We start from the raw sequence: 26,510 nt of genomic DNA on the forward strand, positions 1-26,510 counted from the left end.
CCCCCCCCCCCCTAAAATTTTCAAACTTAAGGTAAATCGCGGTATCTTGTTTCGGAAAATGTACTAAACGATAAAAGAAGCAATAATTTCTTCCACTTCCGGAGAAATAAATGACAAAATCCTTTGATTTCTTGAATTACTTTATTGGGAGAACCTAATTTTTTCCAAAACCCCCTTAAAATTTGGGTCATTTTATTAATTTCACATTATTAAAATGATAGAAAATAGTACAAATGACTTAATAGGCCCATAAAATCTGTAAAATCCAGGAACTTCTGGGGGCTTGGACCCCTGGACCCCCACCAGGGCTTCGCCCTGGACCCACTACCTCATAAAGTGGCGCCCCCCGTAACCACAATTCCTGGATCCGCCCCTGGAGCCCCATCGTGCCATGACCGCACCAAACCTAAGACGTAAACAAACACTATTTAGAAGTCAGAATCCAATCTCTCACCAGAGGGCGTATTACGCTGCGCTACAACACCTCCGTCAACGTCTAAATGACAATATTCTTGGCAAAACGTACATTTACATAATGAATCATGAATAAATCAATTATCAGTTTTATTTTTAAGCTTTAAAACTTACAAAATAGTTTATATGTGAAAATTAAAAAAAGATATATATTTTTTCACTGTATTTTACAAGGGATTATATCTCGGCAGAATATTGCATTACTAATGTAAACAAATATGGAGGACGAGGAAAAATTATGATTTTTTTTCTTCCACATGAATAGTTATAATTCCTATAACAATTGTACTCAGATGCACCATCATGTCACCAAAAGATAAACTGAAACGGAACACCTTTCTTGGATTTCTCAAAAACAAATCAAACTTAAATTTGAGTTTCTTTTATTTGATCAGTCAAATTTAAGTAAAATTTCAAACAAAGTACAAGTTTCTACAGTGTGTGCAGCCCCCCCCCCCCTCCCAGCCGCCCCCCCCCCCCCCCGAAATCCAGGCATTGCCTTACATAAACGATAATGGTTCTTCAAACCTGACGTCTTTAAGAATGTGAAGATCATTGAATGATTGTTTAGATTTTTGGCACTCTGTTTTCCCCCTAAAATAGCTCTAGCAAGTTTATTGTTATTTCGGTTTTCAAACATTTCGGTTGAGCATCACTGAAGAGACATTATTTGTCGAAATGCGCATCTGGTGCATCAAAATTGGTACCGTATAAGTTTTACATTCTTAAGTAGAGACGTCACTAACAGGAAGGGCCACAGATTTTTACTTGGCGCTCTGGACCATGTAGCAGTAGGGGTTCTTTATCGTGTCAACGCCTACTGTGAAATCTGAAATAAACGTGACTTTCACTGCTATTGCATAATGTTATACTTTTTATACGAAATATGTATAGAGGAATCAGATCTAAGATAAGTATGAACGATATTCGTCAGCAGATTTTTTTCTGTTGTAATGTCGGAGTTCACCAAGTTGAAAGTTTATCCCCGTTTCTATTCTCTATTTATATTAATGACCTAGAAGGGTTTTAGATAGAAAAAAGAATGGTTGATTTACAAAGTATTAGTACTTCTATAGAAGATTAGTTGTTTTTGTACCTAAAGCTTTCTATATCACTTTACGCTGATGATTTTCTGGAAGTGGATCTTTTTGTAAAGCCAAAAAACATCTAGTCGAACAATCACAGAAAGCAATGAAGGGCTTTATTAGAAAAATAAGACAATTCAATTTACCATTAGAACACCAGTGTGAGTTGTTTGATAAAGTAGTATGGCTGTGAAATATTTGGAGATACAAAAATTTGGATGTTATCGAAAGAGTACATTTAAAGTTTCTGAAATATGAGTATATTATGAAAAGTAGTACGCCGGCATATATAGTCTATGGTGAATCAGGTCGTTTTCCTCAGTCACTATATATTCATGGATGATCTCGTATTGGGCAAAAATGTTTCCAAGCTAAGAAAATAAAACTGTGATTACTGTATATAGATATTTATTTAATCAATACATGTACAATAACGAGAATGTGAACTCATGGGGTTATTTTTATAAGAAATGTCTTAAATTCCTGTGTTTTTTCCCTAATATTTGGACAGGGCAGTGTTCTGTATTGTTTAATATCAAATGGATTACTGCTGTAATTAAAGACTACAAAACCAGTTTATACAGAAGTGGACAAATGATATGAATAATTCGTCAAAGGGTCAAATCTATATAAAAAAAATAAAAAATAGTTAAACTCTGGCTTCGATAAATACTTAAGCATTCTTCCGAAAAATGTTTGGAAACCTCTTGTTCAATTCAGAACAACAAACCACCATTTACCCATAGAGGTAGGTAGGTGGTACGGAATTTCAGCAAACGATAGAAATTCCATACTATGTAATACTGGTAAATTAGCAGGCGAATACCACTTTATCTTAGAATGGAAATCTCTATCCACTTTACGGAAAGAATGTTTGGTTTCTATATATTGTCACATACCAAATACATAAGTAAACATGAATACACCACATGTTCATTCTTTTTCCAAATATGTTTCAAAATCATATATAAAATGATATGGGTTGTTTTGTGTCACCGTTGAATCCATTTACGATACTTTTAAAGTTCGCTGTTACAACTGATTTTTCTGTTTTCATTACAGCTTCTAATGTTTGAAAAAGGTTTCTCTCAGATTTTTTTTTATCGAATTCAGATTATAAAAAGAATTTTAAAAAATCTATACAGCATGAAATAAGGGGGGGGGGGAAAGGTATGACATCTGGGTTTTACCAATGCATACACACATTCTTGATATGATAATCTCTTTTAAAAAAAAAAGAAGAAAAATACAAACCACAATTTCTCTGTTGAATGGCATTACACAAAACGTGTTCCATGAAGTATACCAGCGTGAACAGTTCACACTCTCATTTATTTTCAGAAATTTATTTTTTGATTCACATTCTAATTTCACTTCTGTTGAAATTCTCAGACGTTAAAATACACGTATTATATTTATCAAGTAGTTCTATATTTATACGTGCAATGTTTACAACTGCAATGCGTTCATGAAGAAATGGCCATCATTGCAATTTGAAAAATGTAAATAAATGGCACAATTCAACAATGTACAGCTCGATAATTGTTTGTCAATATACAAGTGAAATATTGTGAAATTGTATCAACAGTTGTAATGACAAAGATCAGCATGTTATGATCAACAAAAGTCTGGGTCACCCATAGAGGCTGATATTTGTGAAATAGTATTGGGGGTGCCATCTACCGTTGAGTTTGTTTATAAATAATGTTAATCAAAAGAATGAAATGTTTAATATATTGATACAAAACTTCTTCACTCAAGCGTTCTGTTGATTCGGTTTGAATGCACTTTGTTGTAATTGTTAGCGTGCACTGACTGTCCACGAGAGACGTCTCTGTTACGTCCATTACAAAGCGACCCTGGTGACTAAACAAACTGAAAGACCTCGGATGACGTCTGATTGACACTTTAAACAATATCTGTAATTCTATATCTCTAAATATAAGACTTTACTACTACTACTACTACCACAACTACTACTACTAACTACTACTATTACTACTACTACTACTACAACAACAACTATTACTACTACTACTACGACTACTACTACAACAACAACAACAACAACTATTACTACTACTACTACTACAACAACTACTACTACTACTACGACTACGACTACTACTACAACAACAACAACTACGACTACTAACTACTACTACTTCTTCTAACTTCTACTACTATTACTACTGCTACTACTAAATCAGATTTTGGATCAGCGCTTTGGACGAATAAGGCGTGTCTTAATTCGCTCCACTTTTGACATTGATTGACAAGCCTAAAGACCAAAAAACATGTTGTTTGCGTTGTAAATACGTTTGTAGATTAGTGTAGTTGTAGTGCTAGATGTATTTATATAATTATTCTCCGTTGATATTGTCCACATTATGTAATTCTTTTCGTTTGTCCTGAAGAAGGGACGGGTCGTCCCGAAAATCTGACAATCTGGTTGTTCGTGTCGTTGGTCGTTTTAGTGCTTTGTATAATTTTTTGTATTTGACCTTGTATCCATGTTGTGGATCCGACACTTTTAGGTATCGGGTGTTGTTGGAACTTAGTGCTTATATATATATATATATATATATATATATATATATATATATATATATATATGTGTGTGTGTGTGTGTGTGTGTGTGTGTGTGTGTGTGTGTGTGTGCACAGACATATATACACATGCATATATACCCGCATATAATGTGGAATAGATGTAAGCAATTTACTCATTTATCACACCGACGTAGAACTTTTATTTCTTAATTCTAGTTATTGTTTTATAAAAGTACAAACCGCTGATATAACTTCGATTGTTGGGCTAAGTATATATTTAAGTTTCTTGTAGGAATGTGGATTCCTTGGCTGTATATGTTTATTACACTGTAAAAAGAAATGAAATTCATCATCAATAGCATTACATATAGTGCATAATCTTTGTTGTCTAGGTATTTTCTTATGTCTAACAGTTTATATCATTAGGCAGTGGTCATTTTTCTAAATTTAGTTAACAATTGCCTATTTTTAAAAGTATTTTCAAGCGTAAGGTACTCTTTAAAAAATTACATCTTCAATTCATTAATATTTTGTAGAAAATCGAACATTGATTTAATGTCACATTTGTTTGACATATTTGGACCAGTAATCTCTAGAGTTTGTAGAAACGCAAGGATTTTAATTTTTGAGCCATGTTTTCCCTATAATCGTTACTACACGCATGCATACGGGGGATATTTATGAATAATTTTTTATTTTTAAAAAAAGAAAGAAAATTCTCCTCCTCTTTACTTCGCATGTGGCAACCGTCGTTTAAATATTATTCATAGAAGGCTTGGGCACAATTGTATATTACACAGCGATTTATTCCGTTGTAGCATCATTAATAGTCCTTTATATACTTGTGGAAAAGTTGAAGATATGAATATCATTACTTTTTTATTTTTTTATTTTTTTATTTTATACATGTCCAAGGTATAAAGAAGCCAGAAATATTCTTATTATCTCCCTCACACATAGCTCTTATCCTTAGACGAATTTGACTCCACTTTTTTTGGCACACTGTTTTTCCCTATAATAGCTCTAAAACTTCATTGTTATTTCGGATTTCAAACATTTCGGTTAAGCATCACTGAAGAGACATTATTTGTCGAAATGCGCATCTGATGCATCAAAATTGATACCGTATAGGTTTTACATTATGACCCCTGGGTTGAGGCCTCTGCTGGTGGACTGTTAGTCCCCGAGGGTCTCTACAGCCCAGTAGCTAAGTACTTCGTTACTAGCTTGAAAATAAGGATGTATATTTAATTGCTGTTATAAAATTTAGAAATTCATTTCAAAATTAAGGATTATCTCCCTCACGCATAGATCTTATCCTCAGACGAATTTGACTTCACTTTTTTGGCACACTGTTTTCCCCTATAATAGCTCTAAAACTTCATTGTTATTTCGGATTTCAAACATTTCGGTTAAGCATCACTGAAGAGACATTATTTGTCGAAATGCGCATCTGATGCATCAAAATTGATACCGTATAGGTTTTACATTATGACCCCTGGGTTGAGGCCTCTGCTGGTGGACTGTTAGTCCCCGAGGGTCTCTACAGCCCAGTAGCTAAGTACTTCGTTACTAGCTTGAAAATAAGGATGTATATTTAATTGCTGTTATAAAATTTAGAAATTCATTTCAAAATTAAGGATTATCTCCCTCACGCATAGATCTTATCCTCAGACGAATTTGACTTCACTTTTTTGGCACACTGTTTTCCCCTATAATAGCTCTAAAACTTCATTGTTATTTCGGATTTCAAACATTTCGGTTGAGCATCACTGAAGAGACATTATTTGTCGAAATGCGCATCTGGTGTATCAAAATTGGTACCGAATAAGTTTTACATTTTTAATGGTATATTTGGAATTAGCAACTTACATATTATCGATACTCATGTTCTTCTTTAGTAATTCTCTTAGTAATTTAGTGAAAACGAATATTTGTTTACTATCATGCAAGCTTCTATCAAACATAATGGTCGTTTTGATTAATTAGTATATATCGCTAATTTGTTTTTCTGTAAGCGATCAACATGCGCTAGATAATATTTACATTTACAATGTCTGTTTTACCATGCATACCAAAGCAGATTGTTAAATATACATGTATATGAGAGAGAGCGTTCTAAGTTTTACGAACTTGTGCTCAATCCCTTCGTAAATTCAGTTACAATAAAATATGTTCAAACCAACACGAATCTATTACTTGCTTATGTTTCTTACTTTCTAATTTGAGATTTAGATTATTTTCTAAAGAGGTATTTTATTGTGCAATCTTTTCGCCAAGTGAAAATTCTTCCTTGCGTTGGAACCATCTGATCGTAATTATTGCTAATGTATGATATTTCTTAGTTACCTACATATCATTCGCAAATAAACAATACAAATAGATATAATAAGTAAGCGTGGTCTTACCGGAATTTCCTTTCGCCATCTTGGGATGATAGTAACGATCGTTACTATCATCAGGTTAATACCAGTGACCATGGTTTGTTGCACTTGTTTTCACAGTTATTTTCCCTGCCACTTAGACCAAAGGTAGATTCAGCGGTACTTAGAAATACATCACCTAGTTCATTAAATTCAACGTACACAGTAGTTTTACAAACTTTTCCTATGCCCATGTTGTTGGTCAAAATATCTAACTCGTTTACTGTGTCCTTGACCTTAAAATCAGCAATATTCTTTGGGAAATTGTTTGCTTGGTCTAATGACACCATAGTTTTACATATAGTTGCGTTTCAACAGTACATGTACTTTGTGCTTTGTAATGATATCACGCATTGATACACGCGTATCGACTAATCTATTATCATCAATATAACACATGTTGTATTTATATTTATATAGACAAAAACTACTACTATTCACGTAAATATTTTTGGATATGTACATTGTATTTATAAGCTTCCAACATTATTAGTATTTAAGATAGCTGTAAAAACACTAAATCCCTTTTAACCCAGGACATGTAAATCGTAAAGAAAATGTACTTCTTTGTCAACTGCGAAATAATGCTGGTAATTTACAAGGTATTTTATATGTGATATGTGTGAAAATATTCCTGAAACTGTATTTCACTTCATCATGAATTGTCCAAAATACAATTTACCAAGACAAAAAGTAATCAAAAGTTTTAGTACATGTAATTTAAAATTACCTTTGAATGGAGATAACAATCTTACATTTCAACCGAAATATTATTTAGAATTGTGCATGGATTTTTTATGTCAACTTTGCTCTTTTTTAAAAACTATATTATGTTACCTAAAACACATATTGTTTTTGTACAAATATTTTTCGTTTATTTTTTCAACTATTACTCATTCTTTTTCTCTTTGTTCACACGACGATTCAAAAATGTTACTGTATACCGGTTTTTATTTTACATTCCAAACAAAAATTTCCTTCGCCACTGGGAGCCGCCTTACCCCCTGCCCCATAAACAGCTGATAAAAGTGCGTCCCTATAACCGCAATCCTGAATCCGCCCTTGATTATCATAAAGTACACTGTATACTGTATATCCCCCTACTTTCGTTTTGTATGTTTTGTTTGTGTTGACGTGAGATGAGGTAAGCCAGTGTTATTATTTGCTTACTACTTTGTTTAATCACATACTTAAACGTCTAAGTCAATTAATTTTCATTCGTTTCACTGTTTACTTTTGATTTATATATACAATCGATAGTGTCGACCGTTTTGAAATCTCAGCGAAATTCCTCTCACTCACAAGAGGCACAGTCCAAATCCAACCGACCGCTATAAATACATAACTGCTAGGGGATCGCGAATACCAATTCGCCATTTTATTCGGAAATGCATGAAATCATCGCACGTATGTAGTTATATGAGGCTGTATGACTATGACATGACATACATTATTTCACCTGCTTTAACCAAAATCATTTATTGTCAGTTTAATCTTTTATAAAGTAAATTTGATTTAAAGTCGGCACTATATACATTCAACATATCAAGCACAAGCTCTGCAGAGCTTTTTAACCGACTATCAGATCACATTCATGTATATCAAGGAGAAAGACACATAGCATATATACAGACATATCACAGATTAACAAAAGAATACAAAATAAAAGAAAACTTTCATGCAAGAATATACAGATACGAAGGCATAAGACTAAGAGGAAGAAATAAAATACTGCAAGCAAGAGTATATGTATATAAAAATCATCATTAAATTTCAAGCCAATTAGCTATGTTTGCTGTTTCAAGTAAAAGCTGGATAGTATAAGAATTTATGAAAATAATTTAAATATAATTAAATACAAAGATGGTAGTAAATTAATATATATAGAGGATACGTCTGTCAACCCGATGTATATTTTGGTATCGTAATTAATGTACTCGGGATTTTATTACCCCAAAACGTATACGCAACGCGTTGCAGATAACAATATATAGCCATCATTTAATTTTAAATCAGTGTTTACAAACAACCGCGTCACTCGTGACAGTCACTTGACCAGTTCTAAAAATTTCAGATCATCGGTGGTCTTATCTGTGTAAAGCTGTGTATTTTGTTACGTAACAATACAGTGCCATAAGTTTAATAGAAATAAAAATATCAAGTACGTCTTAGTAATTCGTTGTTTTACACTCTTTCAGCCTTAAAATTAGACAGTTGCGTCTGAGACACCTAATTTAACACTGTATAATTTGATTTATACGTACCACACTATATTTACTTTCTAAGTAATCTTCTCACTATTTTCTTTTACATGCAAATGTTTTCAAGCATGTATTTTTAAAAGGGAAAGCTAATAACTTTAAACACTAATTAAAAAGTAATTATGTACAAAAATGATACATAAACATCGGATCATACAGCTTTTAGAAATGATTTAAAATCAATTGAATTACACAGCTAAATGGACTTACAATTTCGAGATGAACCGACTTTTTCAGTCAACTGCTGACTTTGACACGAGCATATAAAACGGAAATATTTTCGTGACATATCTGTATACACAAATAAGTGATGAACCGATGGAATGACATTGTACAGAAATGGTCAAGTTGTCCAAACATTACAGAAACATTATAGAGCTGTTCCGGTTCATTTCCATACTCTTACACTTTCTAAAACAGTAAAGTCTATGTGACCTAATATCCCCATAAATATTTTAGGTCACCTAATCTACTGCATTAGGTCAGCATCTGTCGACGTCATGCGCCGTGCGTGAACACTTGATCATTCTTAACTTCCTGATAACTGCCTTTTTTTTTTCAAATTTGGTATGAAGCATCTTTGGGACAAAGAAATAAAGTATTAATTTCAGGACTTCTGCACCCCCGGGGCCTTAAGAATGGAACAAAATTTGACCAATGTTAAAAAATCTTCCTTACGTCTGTAAGAAAAACTGAATACATAGATCTGGCCATGTAGAGCGGGAAAGCCTCTACCTAAATTGTAAATTTCATGATATCCGAGGTAGACGTTCTGACTCCAGGATGGGGTCAAACAAGGAACTAGTATTTAGTGTTTATGTGTGTTGGATTGAACAAAGCTGTATAACAACTTCATATATTTTTATGATAAAAGAAAACGCAAAACTCCTGCGTGATAAACTTACTTTCGATTTATCATGATGCAATGACTTTTTGTAAAGTTTAAACACTGAATCAAGGTATCTGTGCGAGTTGAAATTTTACACCCAGATATGCATGCATGAATCAATGACCTTGTGTTTTTATGTTTTGATTATTGTCCGATAAACAAAAGAAGTTCAAGTGGTTTGAAAGGTAACAGGCCTACCGTAATAATATTGTAACATGTAGCGATATGATCAAGCTCGTCGTTGCTTAGAGAGAGACTCTACCATATCACTAGAAAAGCTAGCTCACTAGCGATTCAGTTTACTTTATTCACTCACACCATATTATGGTACATGAGGTACAATATATACAATATTTACAAATAGAATATATTATATGCAAGGTACACGTGAAAAAAGCAGGGAGTTGTTTTATATACATAAAATGAGTTGAGGAGTACAGAATTGGTCATATATTTTAGATATAAAACTACACAATTTGATAAGTACATTAGGGTCTGAAGTTGACATTAACTCTGAAAATTTGAAAGAGTTCGGTTTATGACAATATTTTCTACACAAATACTTTCTTCTATAACATTCAAAAAACTTACATTAAAATGGTATTCGTCAGCTATCTGACCCGTATTACAGATATGGCAAGTTCTTTCGTCTTTAGGAGTGCCACACCATCTTCCAGTCTCTACTGGGAGTTGGTGATTTGAAGTTCTAAATTTGATAAATATTGTTCGAAGTTTTTTAGGTAAAGTATTCAAGTATTTTTCAAACCCAAATTCACTTTTGAAAATGCCATACGTTTCACCCTTAGATGACTCCCGTATATTACTTTGCCATTTCTGTATATACTGATCTTTAAGACGTCATTCAACAGTAATTTTTAACCAGTTTGTATTAAAAAATGCTTGTTCATTCCATATATTGGAGTGTCCACAAAGATTAAAAATAATTTTAATACAAGATAACCAAGAATTTCTTATAACTTTCTCTACAGAATAGATCATGTACATAATTATACTTATTATTCTTTATTGCTGAAGACATACGTCTTATGGCATACATGTTTACAAAAATAATAAACAAGTTAACAATTGTATAGTATGGCATGGCATGACATTATATGGTATGTTACACAATACTGATGTGAATTTATAGACAGAGAATGCTACATAAGTAAATCATTACGTAAATATTTACTATCTGGATTTAAAAATAACCTTCCGCAGTAAGAAATCATTCTTGTATACACTGTTACATATCAAGGAAAGCGGACAGTTTCTCCATAGACCATATAATTTGGAGTACTACTTTTTAAGTTGAAAATATATTTTAAAAATTTTAAGTGCATTCGCTCAATAATGTCAAGATTTTCGAACCCCCAAATCTCACAACCATACAAAAGTACAGGTGCAACAACTTTATCGAACAAATCAAGTTCACATTCAACTGATAGATTATATTGTCTAATTTTTCGTATAACCCCATACATGGCTTTTTGGGCTTGCTCACATAAATGTTTTTTTGCCTTGTTAAACGGATCCTGATCTGGAAAAAGATATACCCAAATATTTGAATTCTTTCACAATTTCAATAACTTTGTTATTAAAGTAAAATGTATTATTTGGAGGTCGACCTTTGGAAAAAACCATAATTTTTGTATTATTAACGTTGACATGTAATTTCCACTGAATACAATGCAGTAAAAAATTCCCTACATACTGTCTGCTACACATCCCCCGCTTCGTCCCGAAGCTTAGCTTGGGTCTTCTCTATGATTTTTGACACCTCTTCAGCAAAAGCATCTGCCGTTCACGACGACAACCGTCGTCGCCCTAGGACGAAATCACGTGCGTATAAGGACACACAGTCCCAAACTTCCAAACACACTCTTCCTGAAGCAAGCCTCTGGACAGCCAAACACCAGTCACTGCAATGTCACCATTTTGTAACGTGCAGTAGTTTGAACACGCTTGTCTTTGCTTCTGCGGGATCAAGAGAAATCACTAAACACTATATTAAAAAAAAACACAAAAAAAACAACAACAAAAAAACAAACTAGCTCAAGAGCGAGGGAGAAGCTCCCTATATACTGTCTAACAATTCGACATTACATACATTTAACGATATCGTGCTTCCATACAATACTCAGGTTAGTCGTTGACTGTGAATGTCAGTCGTTCTCGCAAACGTCCACTAGAAATACACAACTAAACTGTATAGAGATTGTATACTGGTTGTACGCGTCCCTTCGATAATTTTTCATTTATTGAGACCTCACCAGCAGTAGGTGAAGTACCACAAACCTTAGCACTTACGGCCGTAGCAGTGAGGGTTCTTTAAGGTGCCAATGCCTGTCACGACACGGGACCTCCGTCTTTAAAGTCATATCCAAAAGAACCGTGATTCTCACTTATTAGTGCCGAACGTTTGGCGTAGGAGCAATCACCACTAATATTTACGATTTAGGCTTGACGAGACCATGGCACGAGTGGGACTCGAAGTCACGACCGCCCGGTTACGAAGCGAACGCTCTACCACTGAGCTACCTTGAGAGGTCCTGTATAGAATTGATTTATTGTTGAACTGTTTAGAGATAATTCAGAAATACACAAGTGAATCTAATGTTTACAGTGTGACCGTTGAGACGAGCGAACACGGGTTTTCGTTGATGACGATAAAGAAGCCCTCTTTATAGATCGGTAACTATACTATAATATCTCATCATGTACAATGTGATGTCTCATAATGTACAGTATGATATCTCATAATGTACTATGTAATATCTCATAATGTACTATGTAATATCTCACCATGTACAATGTGATATCTCACCATGTACAATATGATATCTCATTATGTATTATATGATGTCGCATATTATGTGATATATCATCGTGTACATGTACTGCTTGATACCTCATTTTCCACTATTCGATATTTCCATCATGAACTATGTAATGTCTCATTATGTACATGTATATTGTGATATATAAATCAATTACTACGCGATATCTCATTGTTTATTATGTAATATCATGTATTATGTGCTATCTCCTTCACGTTTTGTACCATGTGGTGTCTCATGATATACTGTGATGTGATCTATTTCATCATATACAACTTTTTTGTCTGTGGTACTTTCATGAGAGTGAAATAGCAGTATCACGTGATCATACTGGCGTTTCTATTTTTTCTCTCTGGTATACATGTATTGGTGCTAAATAATGTTAACTGTATTTTACACAGATCACCACGTCAATGATGTGACACAAATAATGGGGATACCATCATTAATTATCTTTTGTGCATCTTTAGTTTCGTTTTCTTTGACGCAGAATTCAGGTAAGCTTACCCTCACTTGAAAACTAAAGGTTTACTTTTGTTCTATATTTTAATTGAGACCTATACCTATATTTCTATTGCAATATATCTTTACTTATATATATATATATATATATATATATATATATATATATATATATATATATAAGCGAAATACAGGGCAATTTCCCGGGAAATCAGTAGAAATACCAATGAAAATCCCAATACAGCAGCTGTTCTCTGAGGCTCTCTTTTAATATAAGGTGAAGATAACGAAAAGTGATCAATGTGTCATTGTTCTAAAACTGTTAAATGTTTACAGATGTACCTCGCCGGTGTGTGATTATACAAGACAAACAAAAGTTATCCTTGCCACGAGGTAGGCTCGTGAGTTTTTCTCTGGTTGGTATTGATGATTATTTGACATGGATTTTTAAAACAGACTACTCACCAAGGAAGACTTCCTGGAAGCACTCACTTTGTACATCAATTTCTAACAACAATAGCTATATCACTAGATAGATACGGATACTTTATGTTCTTTAAGAAAATATAGAATTTGCATACAGGGTAAGATGTATATTTGTATAATTGTGTGGCTTTATTCTTTTCCTTCTTTTTGATAGTTATTCCAAGTTTCCTGACAACGGAAGACAAAGGGAAATGTCGCACATCAGGTATATCATATTTTTCTTGGTCGCATGTCACTGATTGAAAACTTTATGAAAATGACGCGGATTTCTTGGATTGCCATTGTACGTCTTAATGCACTTTAAGTACACTGTGACAATTCCCGTCTAAAATTGATGACCGCGTACATAGCGTAAATTAATCTCACGTGGACAAACGTATGTCTACAGTGTGTAACTGAGAGAAAACTTTGAAAATTAATTCCTGAGGTAATAAGAACAGGTGCTATCACGTGGGATGTAATTAAAACGGTTACTATCTCGTGGGTGGCAATTAGAACATATATTCTCTTGTGTGAGGTAATTAGAACAGGCGGGCTCTTGTGGGAGGTAATACGGACATTTGCTGTGTTGTGAGAGGTAATACGAACATTTGCTGTGTTGTGGGAGGTAATACGGACATTTGCTATGTTGTGTGAGGTCATAAGAACAGGTGCTATGTTGTGGGAGGTAATAAGAACAGGTGCTATGTTGTGGGAGGTAAGAAGAACAGGTGCTCTCTTGTGGGAGGTAATAATAATATATTCTATGTTGTGTGAGGTCATAAGAACAGGTGCTATGTTGTGTGAGGTCATAAGAACAGGTGCTATGTTGTAGGGGGTAATAAGAACAGGTGCTCTCTTGTGGGAGGTAATAATAATATATTCTATGTTGTGTGAGGTCATAAGAACAGGTGCTATGTTGTGGGAGGTAACAAGAACAGGTGCTATGTTGTAGGGGGTAATAAGAACAGGTGCTCTCTTTACAGATAGACAAGCTTTACGATGTGGTAAAACGGACGTCTTCATCAAGCCTGAGTGTGTATGTTCCTTTTATAATGTGTACGAGGCAAAGTATCATTCTCACACAGCTTGCCCGAGAGGACAAACTTCAGATAACGTAACAAAGTTAAGATGTAAGTACTAAATGAAACCGTGCATAATCTTTCATAGATTTCGTAACGCATCTCAAAATACTGACATTATTTTTCAAAATAAACATGTAGAAGGATGAACATTTTGAGCTTAATTTTGTTAGTATGAATTTCCTTTTGAATCATACTATATTATTTATCATAATTTGAAGAAAAATGAATGTGTGCTATTAGATAACTGTCCTAAGGTTTTGCAGCAATAGCTGTATTATTGTTAGCTCGCCGGGACGACTGTCCGGAGAGCTATTGTCATGACCCTGGTGTCGGCGTCACACTTTAAGGAAAACACTTTAACCTGGGTTATATCTTTTGAAATTGAACCAAGGGGGATAGGGTTTTGATATTTCACATATAGATGCCTCATGAAGAGACCATTGTTTTGATACCAAGACTTTCGACCCTGTGACCTTGGACTTTGACCTACTTTTAAAAAAAAATAACCTGGGCTATATCTTTTGAACTGAGAGTGACAGGGCTTTGATGTTTCTGATATAGATGCTTCGCAAGAGGCCATTTCTTTTGTTTCCATTGACCCTGTACTTTGACTTTTTTTTTCCAAAATATTAAGATTGGCTATATCTTTTGAACCAAGGGGATAGGGATTTGATATTTCATAGTTACATGCCTTATGACCAGGCCTTTGATATGGTATCAAAACTTTTGACCTACTAACCTTGGACTTTGATCTATTTTTCAAAAACTTTAACCTTTTGAACTAAAGGGATAGGTTAAGTAGATTCATGCTTTCCGGAGAGTATGTTGTCTTCTGACAACTCTTGTTTTTATGTGTTGGAGACTTTGATAGTTGGGAATATCGTAAAGCACTGATTGGAGTTATCGTATTAGCTTGCTCAAATCAACATTCTCAGGGAAAATCTGGGCCCTCGTCAAATATAGAAAGCTTTGTACGAATTTGTGTCATGTTTTAGGTCCTGATTGTAAAAGATACAGCTTAGATAACAATGGACCATGCATCAACGGTGGAAATTTGACCTGTAAAAACGATGAAGTGGCACCAATGATTGCATGTGATTGCCCTAGTGGGTTTTCAGGCATGTTTTGTGAAAATGAGATGATAAAGGTACCAGAGATATTATATTCCTACTGGAGTCATCGGTTACGTTAAATGATACGCTATATTCAAGCTTATTTTCCATGTACTGGGAAGGGAAGTGCTTTCATTTCGCTGTTATCTAACACACGAAACTAGAGTTTTTCACATTTTAGAAAAACCGTTACTTCCACTTCAAATGTCAGGGCTTAGTGCAGGAAAAATGACTACCTATGTTAAACGTTTGATGAATTGACGGGGTCAAGAATCGAACCCACAAACGAAGTCCTTTTTCCCCCCTCTCTTTACTAAAATTAGATGGTAAAAATCAAATTTCATCCAAATTTACCAGATGACCTAAATAGTTTTCAATTCGATATCATATGTATAATATATTTAAGGAATAGATTTCATTTTTGGAAATACATCTGTATATGAGGGCATGTACTGCAACGCTTTGCGCCATTCCTTATGAAGTGCGTTAGCGCGTCATGAAAAGTATGCAGGTGTGAAGCGTTGCGGTTCATACCCACATGTATTTTCTAAAATGAAATTTATTTTTTATATTTACATTTTACTTTCATTTCTTTCGTAATTTCCAGCTTTTAAATTGACGTACAATATTTATCAAGATTCGTACGCATATTGTTCACATCTATATGCATTCATGACGAAATTGCTATCATTACAACTGGTAAAGTGATTGAAAATAAAAACAGTAGAAATGTATGCATATGCATGTAGTTTTAATTCATTTTGACTGCTTGCTCTCTGTAGGTGACAAGGATTTGTGATAGGACTGAAGGTTCGGCCCATCCTAATTTGAACAATTGTGACATCACTAAAAAAGAATGCCTTACCTACAGTGAAAACGAATTATATGTTTTCAAATGTAACGAAACTTCAACGAAAGAGGAGAAACAGGGTAAATGTATTTCTTAAAAAGCAATAACACAACACGATTTATAATATAATGACACAGCACGATTTATAATGTAAAGACACAAAAGCATTTATAATGTAATGACACAACACGATTTATAATGTAAAGACACGATTTATAATGTAATGACGCAACACGATTTATAATGTAATGACACAACACGATTTACAATGTAATGACACAACACGATTTACAATGTAATGACACAGCATGATTTAGAATGTAATGACACAACACGATTTATGATGTAATGACACAACACGATTTACAATGTAATGACACAACACGATTTACAATGTAATGACAACTCGATTGATAATAACACAACATGATTTATAATGTAATAACACAGCACGATTTACAATGTAATGACACAACACCATTTACAATGTAATGAGCACGATTTATAATGTAATGACACAACATGATTTACAATGTAATAACACAACACGATTTACAATGTAAAAACACAACACGAATTACAATGTAATGACACAACACGATTTACAATGTAATAACACAACACGATTTACAATGTAATGACACAGCATGATTTATAATGTAATGACGCAACACGATTTATAATGTAATGACACACCATGATTTATAATGTAATAAAACAACACGATTTATAATGTAATGACACAACACGATTTACAATGTAATGACACAACACGATTTACAATGTAATGACACAACACGATTTACAATGTAATGACACAACACGATTTACAATGTAATGACACAACACGATTTATAATATAATGACACAGCACGATTTACAATGTAATGACACAACACGATTTATAATATAATGACACAGCACGATTTACAATGTAATGACACAGCACGATTTACAATGTAATGACACAACACGATTTACAATGTAATGACACAGCATGATTTAGAATGTAATGACACAACACGATTTATGATGTAATGACACAACACGATTTACAATGTAATGACACAACACGATTTACAATGTAATGACAACTCGATTTATAATAACACAACATGATTTACAATGTAATAACACAGCACGATTTACAATGTAATGACACAACACCATTTACAATGTAATGAGCACGATTTACGATGTAATGACACAACATGATTTACAATGTAATAACACAACACGATTTACAATGTAATGACACAACACGATTTACAATGTAACAACACAACACGATTTATAATATAATGACACAACACGATTTATGATGTAATGACACAACACGATTTACAATGTAATGACACAACACGATTTACAATGTAATGACAACTCGATTGATAATAACACAACATGATTTACAATGTAATAACACAGCACGATTTACAATGTAATGACACAACACGATTTACAATGTAACAACACAACACGATTTATAATATAATGACACAACACGATTTATGATGTAATGACACAACACGATTTACAATGTAATGACACAGCACGATTTACAATGTAATGACACAACACGATTTACAATGTAATGACACAACACGATTTACAATGTAATGACACAGCATGATTTAGAATGTAATGACACAACACGATTTATAATGTAATGACACAACACGATTTACAATGTAATGACACAACACGATTTACAATGTAATGACAACTCGATTGATAATAACACAACATGATTTACAATGTAATAACACAGCACGATTTACGATGTAATGACACAACACCATTTACAATGTAATGAGCACGATTTATAATGTAATGACACAACATGATTTACAATGTAATAACACAACACGATTTACAATGTAACAACACAACACGAATTACAATGTAATGACACAACACGATTTACAATGTAATAACACAACACGATTTACAATGTAATGACACAGCACGATTTATAATGTTATGACACAACACGATTTATAATGTAATGATACAACACGATTTATAATGTAATGAAACAGCACGATTTACAATGTAACAACACAACACGAATTACAATGTAATGACACAACATGATTTACAATGTAATGACACAACACGATTTACAATGTAATGACAGAACACGATTTACAATGTAATGACACAACACGATTTACAATGTAATTGACACCTCATGATTTACAATGTAACAACACAACATGATTTACAATGTAAAGACACAACACGATTTCTAATGTAATGACACAACATGATTTATAATGTAATGACACAGCATGATTTATAATGTAATGACACGACATGATTTATAATGTAACGACATGACACGATTTATAATGTAACGACACAGCACAATTTACAATGTAATGACACAACATGATCTATAATATAACAATACGACACGATTTACAATGTAATGACACAACACGATTTACAATGGAATGACACAACACGATTTACAATGTAATAACACGATTTACAATGTAATGACACAGCACGATTTACAATGTAACGACACAACATGATTTACAATGTAATGACACAGCACGATTTTAATGAAGTAATTTTACGCGATCGTTTTGTATCCAGGAAGTCTGCCTCTCTGCCGTGAAGTGGAAATCATACTGAAGAGAGTGACGACAACAACAGAGGCAAACAACCCCAGTGATCAGAATTCTGCATCAACAAGGTCTGCATCAAGAGCTGAGACTGTTACTTCCTGTCCGATATTGAGTATATTAACCGGTCTAGTTTTGAAAAGTCTGCTGTAGATCTTGGGGTATTTGAAGTCACTTTGAACTTTTATTCTGATAAGGGAGAAAAAGATATGTATGTAACGGATTGACTGAAAAAATTAACTTTAAATCCAATTTTCTACACATTTTAGGATATTATTTAATTAAAACTTTAAAATCCAATTTTCTACATGTTTTAGGATATTATTGAATTAACATTAATACAATACTACTACATTGACTACAAATGAAGTATATCTATTTTGTAAACTGCTACATGTATATGGGGATTGTGTATTCATTAAATAATATATAAAACTAATTATTTTGACACCCTATCATGTAAAATGCTAATCCAATGGCCAATATTAAGCACAGATGCATGATGGGAAAGATTTTTCAGACGGCTAAGTTCTACTGAATATCAAGAATCACTCAGGTTTACGAATCCGTTACAGACTCGTGATTTCTATATTTTGCTCATTTTCAATTGTGCCAAACACAGAAGGTAAAATTATTGTCATTCCTCAATGGAAATAGTTACTGGTATTACCATTCTAGATCTGGGGAATATCATGACGTCAACTGATCTCAGACTTCAATGCAAACTCGCATGTAATTGTAATTGTACAGATAATAAAAATAGGATATCAGTACACGTTTAGATTTATAGTATTACGGTTAGAGGTATGATAATTAAAAGAGACGACCCCCCCCCCCCCCCCCACACACACACTCCCGATCTTTCTCAATATTGTTACATCATGATTCAACACAGCTCTGTGTATTGAATATCCCCCTGCCGGTCGCGGTGGCTGACCTTCGCTGTGGACCTGGGAGGTCATGGGTTCGAGTCCCACGTCACACGCGTAAGACAGTATGTAGTGACGGATCATTTCGGTGGTATAACACCGAGGAACGGCGAGAGGAACAGTTGTGGGACTTTCGGACAAGACTAGAAACCGGAGTCCCGTGTCGCGGTACACCTTGGCCCTATAAGTAAATAGACGGGTCTGTGCACCATGCACAGATCAAACTTTGTAACCCTTCATCTACAGCCGGGGACGTCTCTTTAGGAATTGTCATACTGAGTGAAACAGACTTCTCATAAGTTTCGTTATGCCTTTCATTTCTTAATTCATTTTTTCATGAACTTGTTATATATTTTATGTTTTGTGTAAATATGTTTTATTGGGTATCTTTTATAACCTTCAAAATAAAGAATGTTTTCGAGTTCTTGTATCTTATGTTATAGTGTTGTTAGACGATAGACGGGTCGCGGTAGCTGATATCAGTGGTGAGAGTGAAAGCTTCGTGGCCGGGAGGTCGTGAGTTCGAGCCCCACTCGTGCCATGACCGCATCAAACCTAAGACGTAAACAAACAATATTTAGAAGTCAGAATCATGGGTCTTTCGGATATGACCTTGATTTTTAAGAGGTCTTGTGTCGCGGCAGGTACGTGTTTGCAGGTTAAAGAACTCTTGCTGTTGCGGTCCGGAGCGCTAGCATAAATAGGTCTATTTGTTGTGCATCCGCTAATGCTGGAGACTTCTCAATATGATTAAAAAAAAATATTCAGATTCTTTATCTCATCAGTTATATATTCAAAATATTTACAAAATACCTATAAAGTGCGAAACGAAACAAAACCCACCGATATGTATCTAGATTGTATAACCGAACACTTTAGATTAAGATAATTAAAAATGGTATCTCATGCCCTTGTGAAAGTATAAATAAAATTTGCCTCCCCATTGACGTAGGATACGAAGATGTAAAAGTCGGAGGGGCGAGGGGGAGGGGGGGGGGGGGGCTGAGTAAGCACAAAGTACATACATGTGCAATCAGATTCGGATCCTGAAATTTCAGAACGGAGGGTTACAGTCTCACAGGTCGGAGGTCTGGGGAAACATACTAAACGAGGGGTGGTGTCGCCGGCGTTGGGTCCGCCTTTGGGCATAAATTCATATTTCAGTATTTTTTGCTCGAAAGACCAATCTGTGTATATATGTGGATATTATGTATTTATTTGTAGTATATCAAACGCTGGATCCCGAGTCATCTTCACAAGTCAAGGGTCATTGATTCTTTACGTCGCACTAACCAATAACACTTGTGAAGATGATTCTGAGTATGTCTTCTCGTTTCCTTTGTAATTTCTGCTTACCTTAAGCTTCTTTATAATCCTTTTGATTTTACAAAATGCTGACCTCCTCCTGATATCATTTCATTGAATATGTTCCGTTCCGTTTCAATTCCCCGTTTTAGCAACACCCCGAATATATAGAGTTACATATGTATCGTTAGACTTGCTGCATATCAATGATAATTTTGAATAATACATGTATATATATCTTGCCGAATTGCATATTTTTTACCCATTAATAATAATACTTTATTGCAGAATACACCCATATGGGTCAAGCAAACAGATGAACAAATTAGGAACAATAACATTCAGATAATATATATATGCACATGATATGTTTCCACACATACGTATATATACATACACATACACTCGCATATAATATGCAATAGATGTAAGAAAGTTACTCATTTATTAAACCGAAAGTACTCGCACCTATGGTGCTATGGTTTCAATAGAAGTGACCACATTATGTTATTTTTTCAATGTGAATGGTCACTGAGAACAAAAGTAAGACCTGTTTGATTAAAATCTACGAGAAGCCTCTCCCAAAAGTATGTGCGATCTATCAAGCGAAGTGACACGTTGTTGTTGGAATGAAAGTAGAATCTTTGGTGAAACGGAAGGTAGTTGTAACCTATTTTATCTATAATACACTTACTCTAGTTCCTTTAAGTTATGAATGTCTCATCCATTATGTAGATATGTATATGTTTGCCAACGGGTATAATGACTAGAATGTGAAACCTAACTCTACGAGTAATATTGAAAGAATGCGTGATAGATACGAAGGTTTCTTATAACAACATCACTTAGCGTTTATAGTTTTTCACACACCTCATACACATTTTAGGTATATATCTACTTTGAATGAAAGTAGTTACTTTTCTCAAACACTCGTGTTTAATATCGAGTACCTAAGAAAATTCGCACGGATGTTTGCTTCATGAGCTGAATTCAAGGTTTGAAATAATTTGAGAAAGAACCATGATAATGTGTCACAAGAATATAAAAAGACATTCAATTTCTTACTAATTTGGGGTTCATAATAGTCTTTATTTTTACGAAATGCTTGAAAATGAAAATAACGCAGGGTGAAAAGATGGAAGATGTAGCGTTACCAAGGTGAAAAGATATCAAAGATCCCCATATTGATTAATATCATCCAGTAAATTCACAATGTTAAGTTTTTCTGTCACATCTTATATTCTGATTTAAGGAAGGGCTTTCATATTTTATGTATAACCTTTTTTATGGCAAGACCTTGTGATACAGTAGTGTTTGATCTTTTGAACCTGGAGTTTGACCTACATTTTGTACTTTTTAAAAACAACCCTGACCTATCTAATATCTGCTGGACTATTTAAGGTAGGGCATTCATATTTTGTGTAGATTCTTTATGACAATGCCTTGTTATACTTTCTGTTTGATCTTGTGACCTTAAAGAACGACAAGGTGAATCAGGTGAGCGATGTGACTCATGGGCCTCTTGTCCTTCTGTGTTTAGTAAACTAAAATGATAAAAGGCTACATGAGGAATATGTTATGTTCCAGCTGACAAAGCTAGTAACAACATTGTCTTTGTTTGTAAGGCTCATTATTAGAACTGTATTTTAAACAAACTTAGTATGATTTTCAAGTTTGGTAATCCAACATATAATCCAATTGCCCTTTCAAAAGACGAAATTATTCAAAGCCATGCTTCAGTTTTAGACATATTTAATGTCCCAGTCAATGGGTCGAATGAATATGAGTTACTGTACCTATACCTATACATAAAACCCCTTACAAAAATAGATACATTGTTGGATCCAGTAGACGTTTTATTAAGTCCCTATCTTTGCTTCTCACGAAAATATTAAGAGCTGTTAAGGAGAAACTTCAGACGTACTGTGCGACTACAAATGCCAGAAGTGAAAATCAAATGCAGTCTGCTTAAAACCAGTCACGACGATAGGCGAATGGGGCTGGTTTTAATCAGACTGAATCAAATGCGAAATGATTTTTCAACACTTTACACGACCATTCCTCGCGATGAATTAAAGACTAGACGTTTTGACATCATAGAGAGTTGCTTCTTCAACAAAAATGGAAAATGCAAATATTCTTCTATAGGAATCAGTCATTCAAAAAATGACCTTGTTAAACACCACTCTGATTCTAGGCACACGTACTCTGAAGTTGATGTTAAGAATATGCTGGAGTTCCTCATTGACAATATCTTCGTAGTATTTGGTGGTCAGGTTTTTTTTTAGCAGTATGTTGGGATTACCATGGGCACGAATTGTGCTCCTTTATTACCTGTTCTGTTTTTATATTTTTACGAGGCAGAATTTATACAAAAGCTTCTACATGAGAAGAACGAAATCTCTTGCTGTGGCCTTCGACTCGACATTTCGATATATCGAAGACGCTTTATCTATTAACAATAATCACTTTCATATGTCGATTCGATATCATAGGATTAAACATTCTTTTTGAAGAATTTATCGATGTGTAAACTCCGGACATTTTACTCACAAACTGAATAAAAGTGCGAAGCACTTTTATGTTAAGTTAGTGAGTAAATTGTCCCGAATTTACACATCGATAAATTCTTCAAAAAGAATGTTTGATTCTTATAATTCCAATTCATTCACTTTATTAACAATTGCAAAAATTTTAATAGTTTCCCCGCACTACGTTATTTGTTTTCAGGCGTGTATGAATACATCGCGTTTTCGGATTTATTGATGTGTAAACTATTGTTCAGCTTTATTTTTGTCCAATCAAAACAGTTGTAACAAATAACATTGGAATTATATCCTAGTGAACCTGAAATAAAAGACACCATAGAATTTTTCACATCTGCTTTTCGAACTTAGATGTTTTATTGAATATACATGTAGATATTAATGCCAAACTAACAACTCAACTTCATGACAAACAGGATGACTTCAGTTTCTCCATTGTCAACTACCAGGTACCCATATTAAGGAAGCAATATTCCATTATCATCTGCATATGGAGTTTATGTCTCTCAACTGATTCGGTATGCAAGAGCTTGTTCTACGTATGATTAGTTTTTATGCGCCCGCATTTTTATTATGCTATACCGCTGTCGTCCGTTTGTCTGTCCCTTTAACATTGTCTTCGCAACTCCTCCTAAACCCTTTCGGGGAATTTGATGAAACTTGGTACAAAGAAAGATCACAATGTGAAGCTGTGCATATTGCAAGGGGAATGCTGTCCAATGTTTTTTAAAGGAGTTGTGGCCCTTGGACTTCGTTGTTGTTTTTTCTATTCAAAATACTTTGTCTTCGCAACTCCTCCTAAACCTTATGGGGGATTTTGATGAAACTTGGTACAAAGAAAGATCACTATGTGGAGATGTGCATATTACAAGATTAATGTTGCACCACTATTTCTTAAGGAGTTGGGGCTCTTGGATTAGTTTTGTTTTATGCAAGTACCTTGTCTTCGCAACTCCACTAAAACTCTTTTGAGGGATTTCAATGAAACTTAGTACAAAGGAAGATCACAATGATTAGATGTGCATATTACAAGGGGAATGCTGTCCCACTATTTTTGAAGGAGTTATAGCCCTTGGACTTAAGATTTATTTAATGCAAAATACATTGTTATTGCAACTCCGACGAAATCCTTTTAAGGTGGATCGATCCTCATGTGACTTATCAAACAAATGTTAAACAGTGATAATAAATTATTATCCTTGGATATGGATTTACTTGTTCAAATTCCTGGGTCAATAATGTATTTTTAAATCGAGGCAGTCTACTGACAAACAAGTTGATGTTGCAGGGGTTTCAACAGTCTCGTTTAAAGTCAGCATTTCGCAAATTCTATGGTCGTTATAGCGATCTACTTTTCCAATACAACCAGTCATTGTGTCAAATGCTGTCTGAAGTGTTTTATACCAATTGTCAGGCCGTTCTTTATACACTGATTTTGACTAGTATGGATTACTCCGTTTACCTGATTGAGATGTAGGGCTCATGGCGGGTGTGACCAGTCGATAGGAGATGCTTACTTCTCCTAGATACCTGATCCCACCTCTAATGTGTTCAGGGGTCCGTGTTTGCCCCCAACTCTTGATTTTGAATTCCTTATAAGAGTTATGAAATGATCAATGTTCGTTATATTTACCTTTTCATGTTAAAAAGCACACTTGTTGAGTTTTGAATGTTTATTTTAGTCAGTCGAATGAGAGCAAACGACTTGGGTTTTTTTAACCCGTGTCATTATATTTCTATGATTTAAAAATCATGTTTTGTTCATAGGCCGGTCGGGTTTACCGGTCAGGTTCTTTGGTCATACGGCGGTCGGTTTTACCGGTTAGGTTCTTTGGTCATACGGCGGTCGGGTTTACCGGTCAGGTTCTTTGGTCATACGGCGGTCGGTTTTACCGGTTAGATTCTTTGGTCATACGGCGGTCGGGTTTACCGGTCAGGTTCTTTGGTCATACGGCGGTAGGTTTTACCGGTTAGATTCTTTGGTCATACGGCGGTCGATTTTACTGGTTAGGTTCTTTGTGACCTCTATCTTTCTGTCCCTCTCCGTCTTAGTGTAGATTGTCTAGAACAAGGACGCGCTGCTGATTGTGTTTAATGATTCACAGATATACTTCACACGTAGAAAACTATGGCATGTCAAACGTTGCAATATTTGATCTTTTCCATTTGTATTGTATAATTTTCCATTTGTATTTTATATTTTTCATTTGCATTGTATAATTTCCATTTGTATTGTATAATTTTCCATTTGTATTTCATATTTTCCATTTGTATTGTATAATTTTCCATTTGTATTGCATATTTTCCATTTGTATTATATATTTTTTCGTTTGCATGGTATAATTTCCATTTGCATTACAAAATCTTTCATTTGTATTGCATCCGAGGGATTGTTTATTTTGAATTGTTACGAAGGATTTCATGAGTTTAGGTCCCACTTATATTTAGCCGTCACCAGCTGCAGGTACCACAAATAGACTTACTATGTTACATGTACGCGCACAGTGGCGTAGCAGTGGGTTTTTTTTTAACGTGTCAACGCCTGTCGCAACACAGGATGTCTGCTTTTAAGGTCACTTTATCCGAAAGATCTGTG

At 34.4% G+C, this 26,510-nt stretch overlaps 1 protein-coding gene and 1 long non-coding RNA gene across 6 annotated transcripts; one reads left to right on the forward strand and one right to left on the reverse strand.

The window, feature by feature from the left end:
• Positions 1 to 969: 969 nt before the first annotated feature.
• Positions 970 to 11,729, reverse strand: LOC125670122 (uncharacterized). Its single transcript, XR_008796070.1, has 3 exons — positions 10,865 to 11,729; positions 6,520 to 10,696; positions 970 to 1,303 (listed from the first exon to the last, which is right to left on the reverse strand). It is a non-coding gene; the product is annotated as an uncharacterized LOC125670122 (long non-coding RNA).
• LOC125670106 (uncharacterized) lies at positions 7,609 to 20,487 on the forward strand. 5 transcript variants are annotated; one of them, XM_056140899.1, is made up of 9 exons: positions 7,629 to 7,678; positions 12,311 to 12,378; positions 12,926 to 13,021; positions 13,323 to 13,481; positions 13,627 to 13,677; positions 14,438 to 14,584; positions 15,532 to 15,683; positions 16,431 to 16,578; positions 19,106 to 20,487. In XM_056140899.1, the coding sequence occupies exons 3-9, from the start codon at positions 12,955 to 12,957 to the stop codon at positions 19,285 to 19,287; spliced, it is 906 nt and encodes a 301-aa protein (XP_055996874.1). In that variant the 5' UTR covers positions 7,629 to 7,678; positions 12,311 to 12,378; positions 12,926 to 12,954; the 3' UTR covers positions 19,288 to 20,487. The 5 variants fall into 5 exon arrangements, with proteins under 5 accessions (XP_055996886.1, XP_048761043.2, XP_055996874.1 ...); XM_048905077.2 differs by having other exon boundaries at positions 7,630 to 7,678; positions 13,323 to 13,379; XM_056140904.1 differs by lacking the exon at positions 7,629 to 7,678 and adding an exon at positions 11,710 to 12,233.
• The last annotated feature ends 6,023 nt before the right edge of the window (positions 20,488 to 26,510 follow it).

The sequence above is a fragment of the Ostrea edulis genome, chromosome 1, assembly GCF_947568905.1.
Source record: "Ostrea edulis chromosome 1, xbOstEdul1.1, whole genome shotgun sequence".
Taxonomy (NCBI): Eukaryota; Metazoa; Mollusca; class Bivalvia; order Ostreida; family Ostreidae; genus Ostrea; species Ostrea edulis.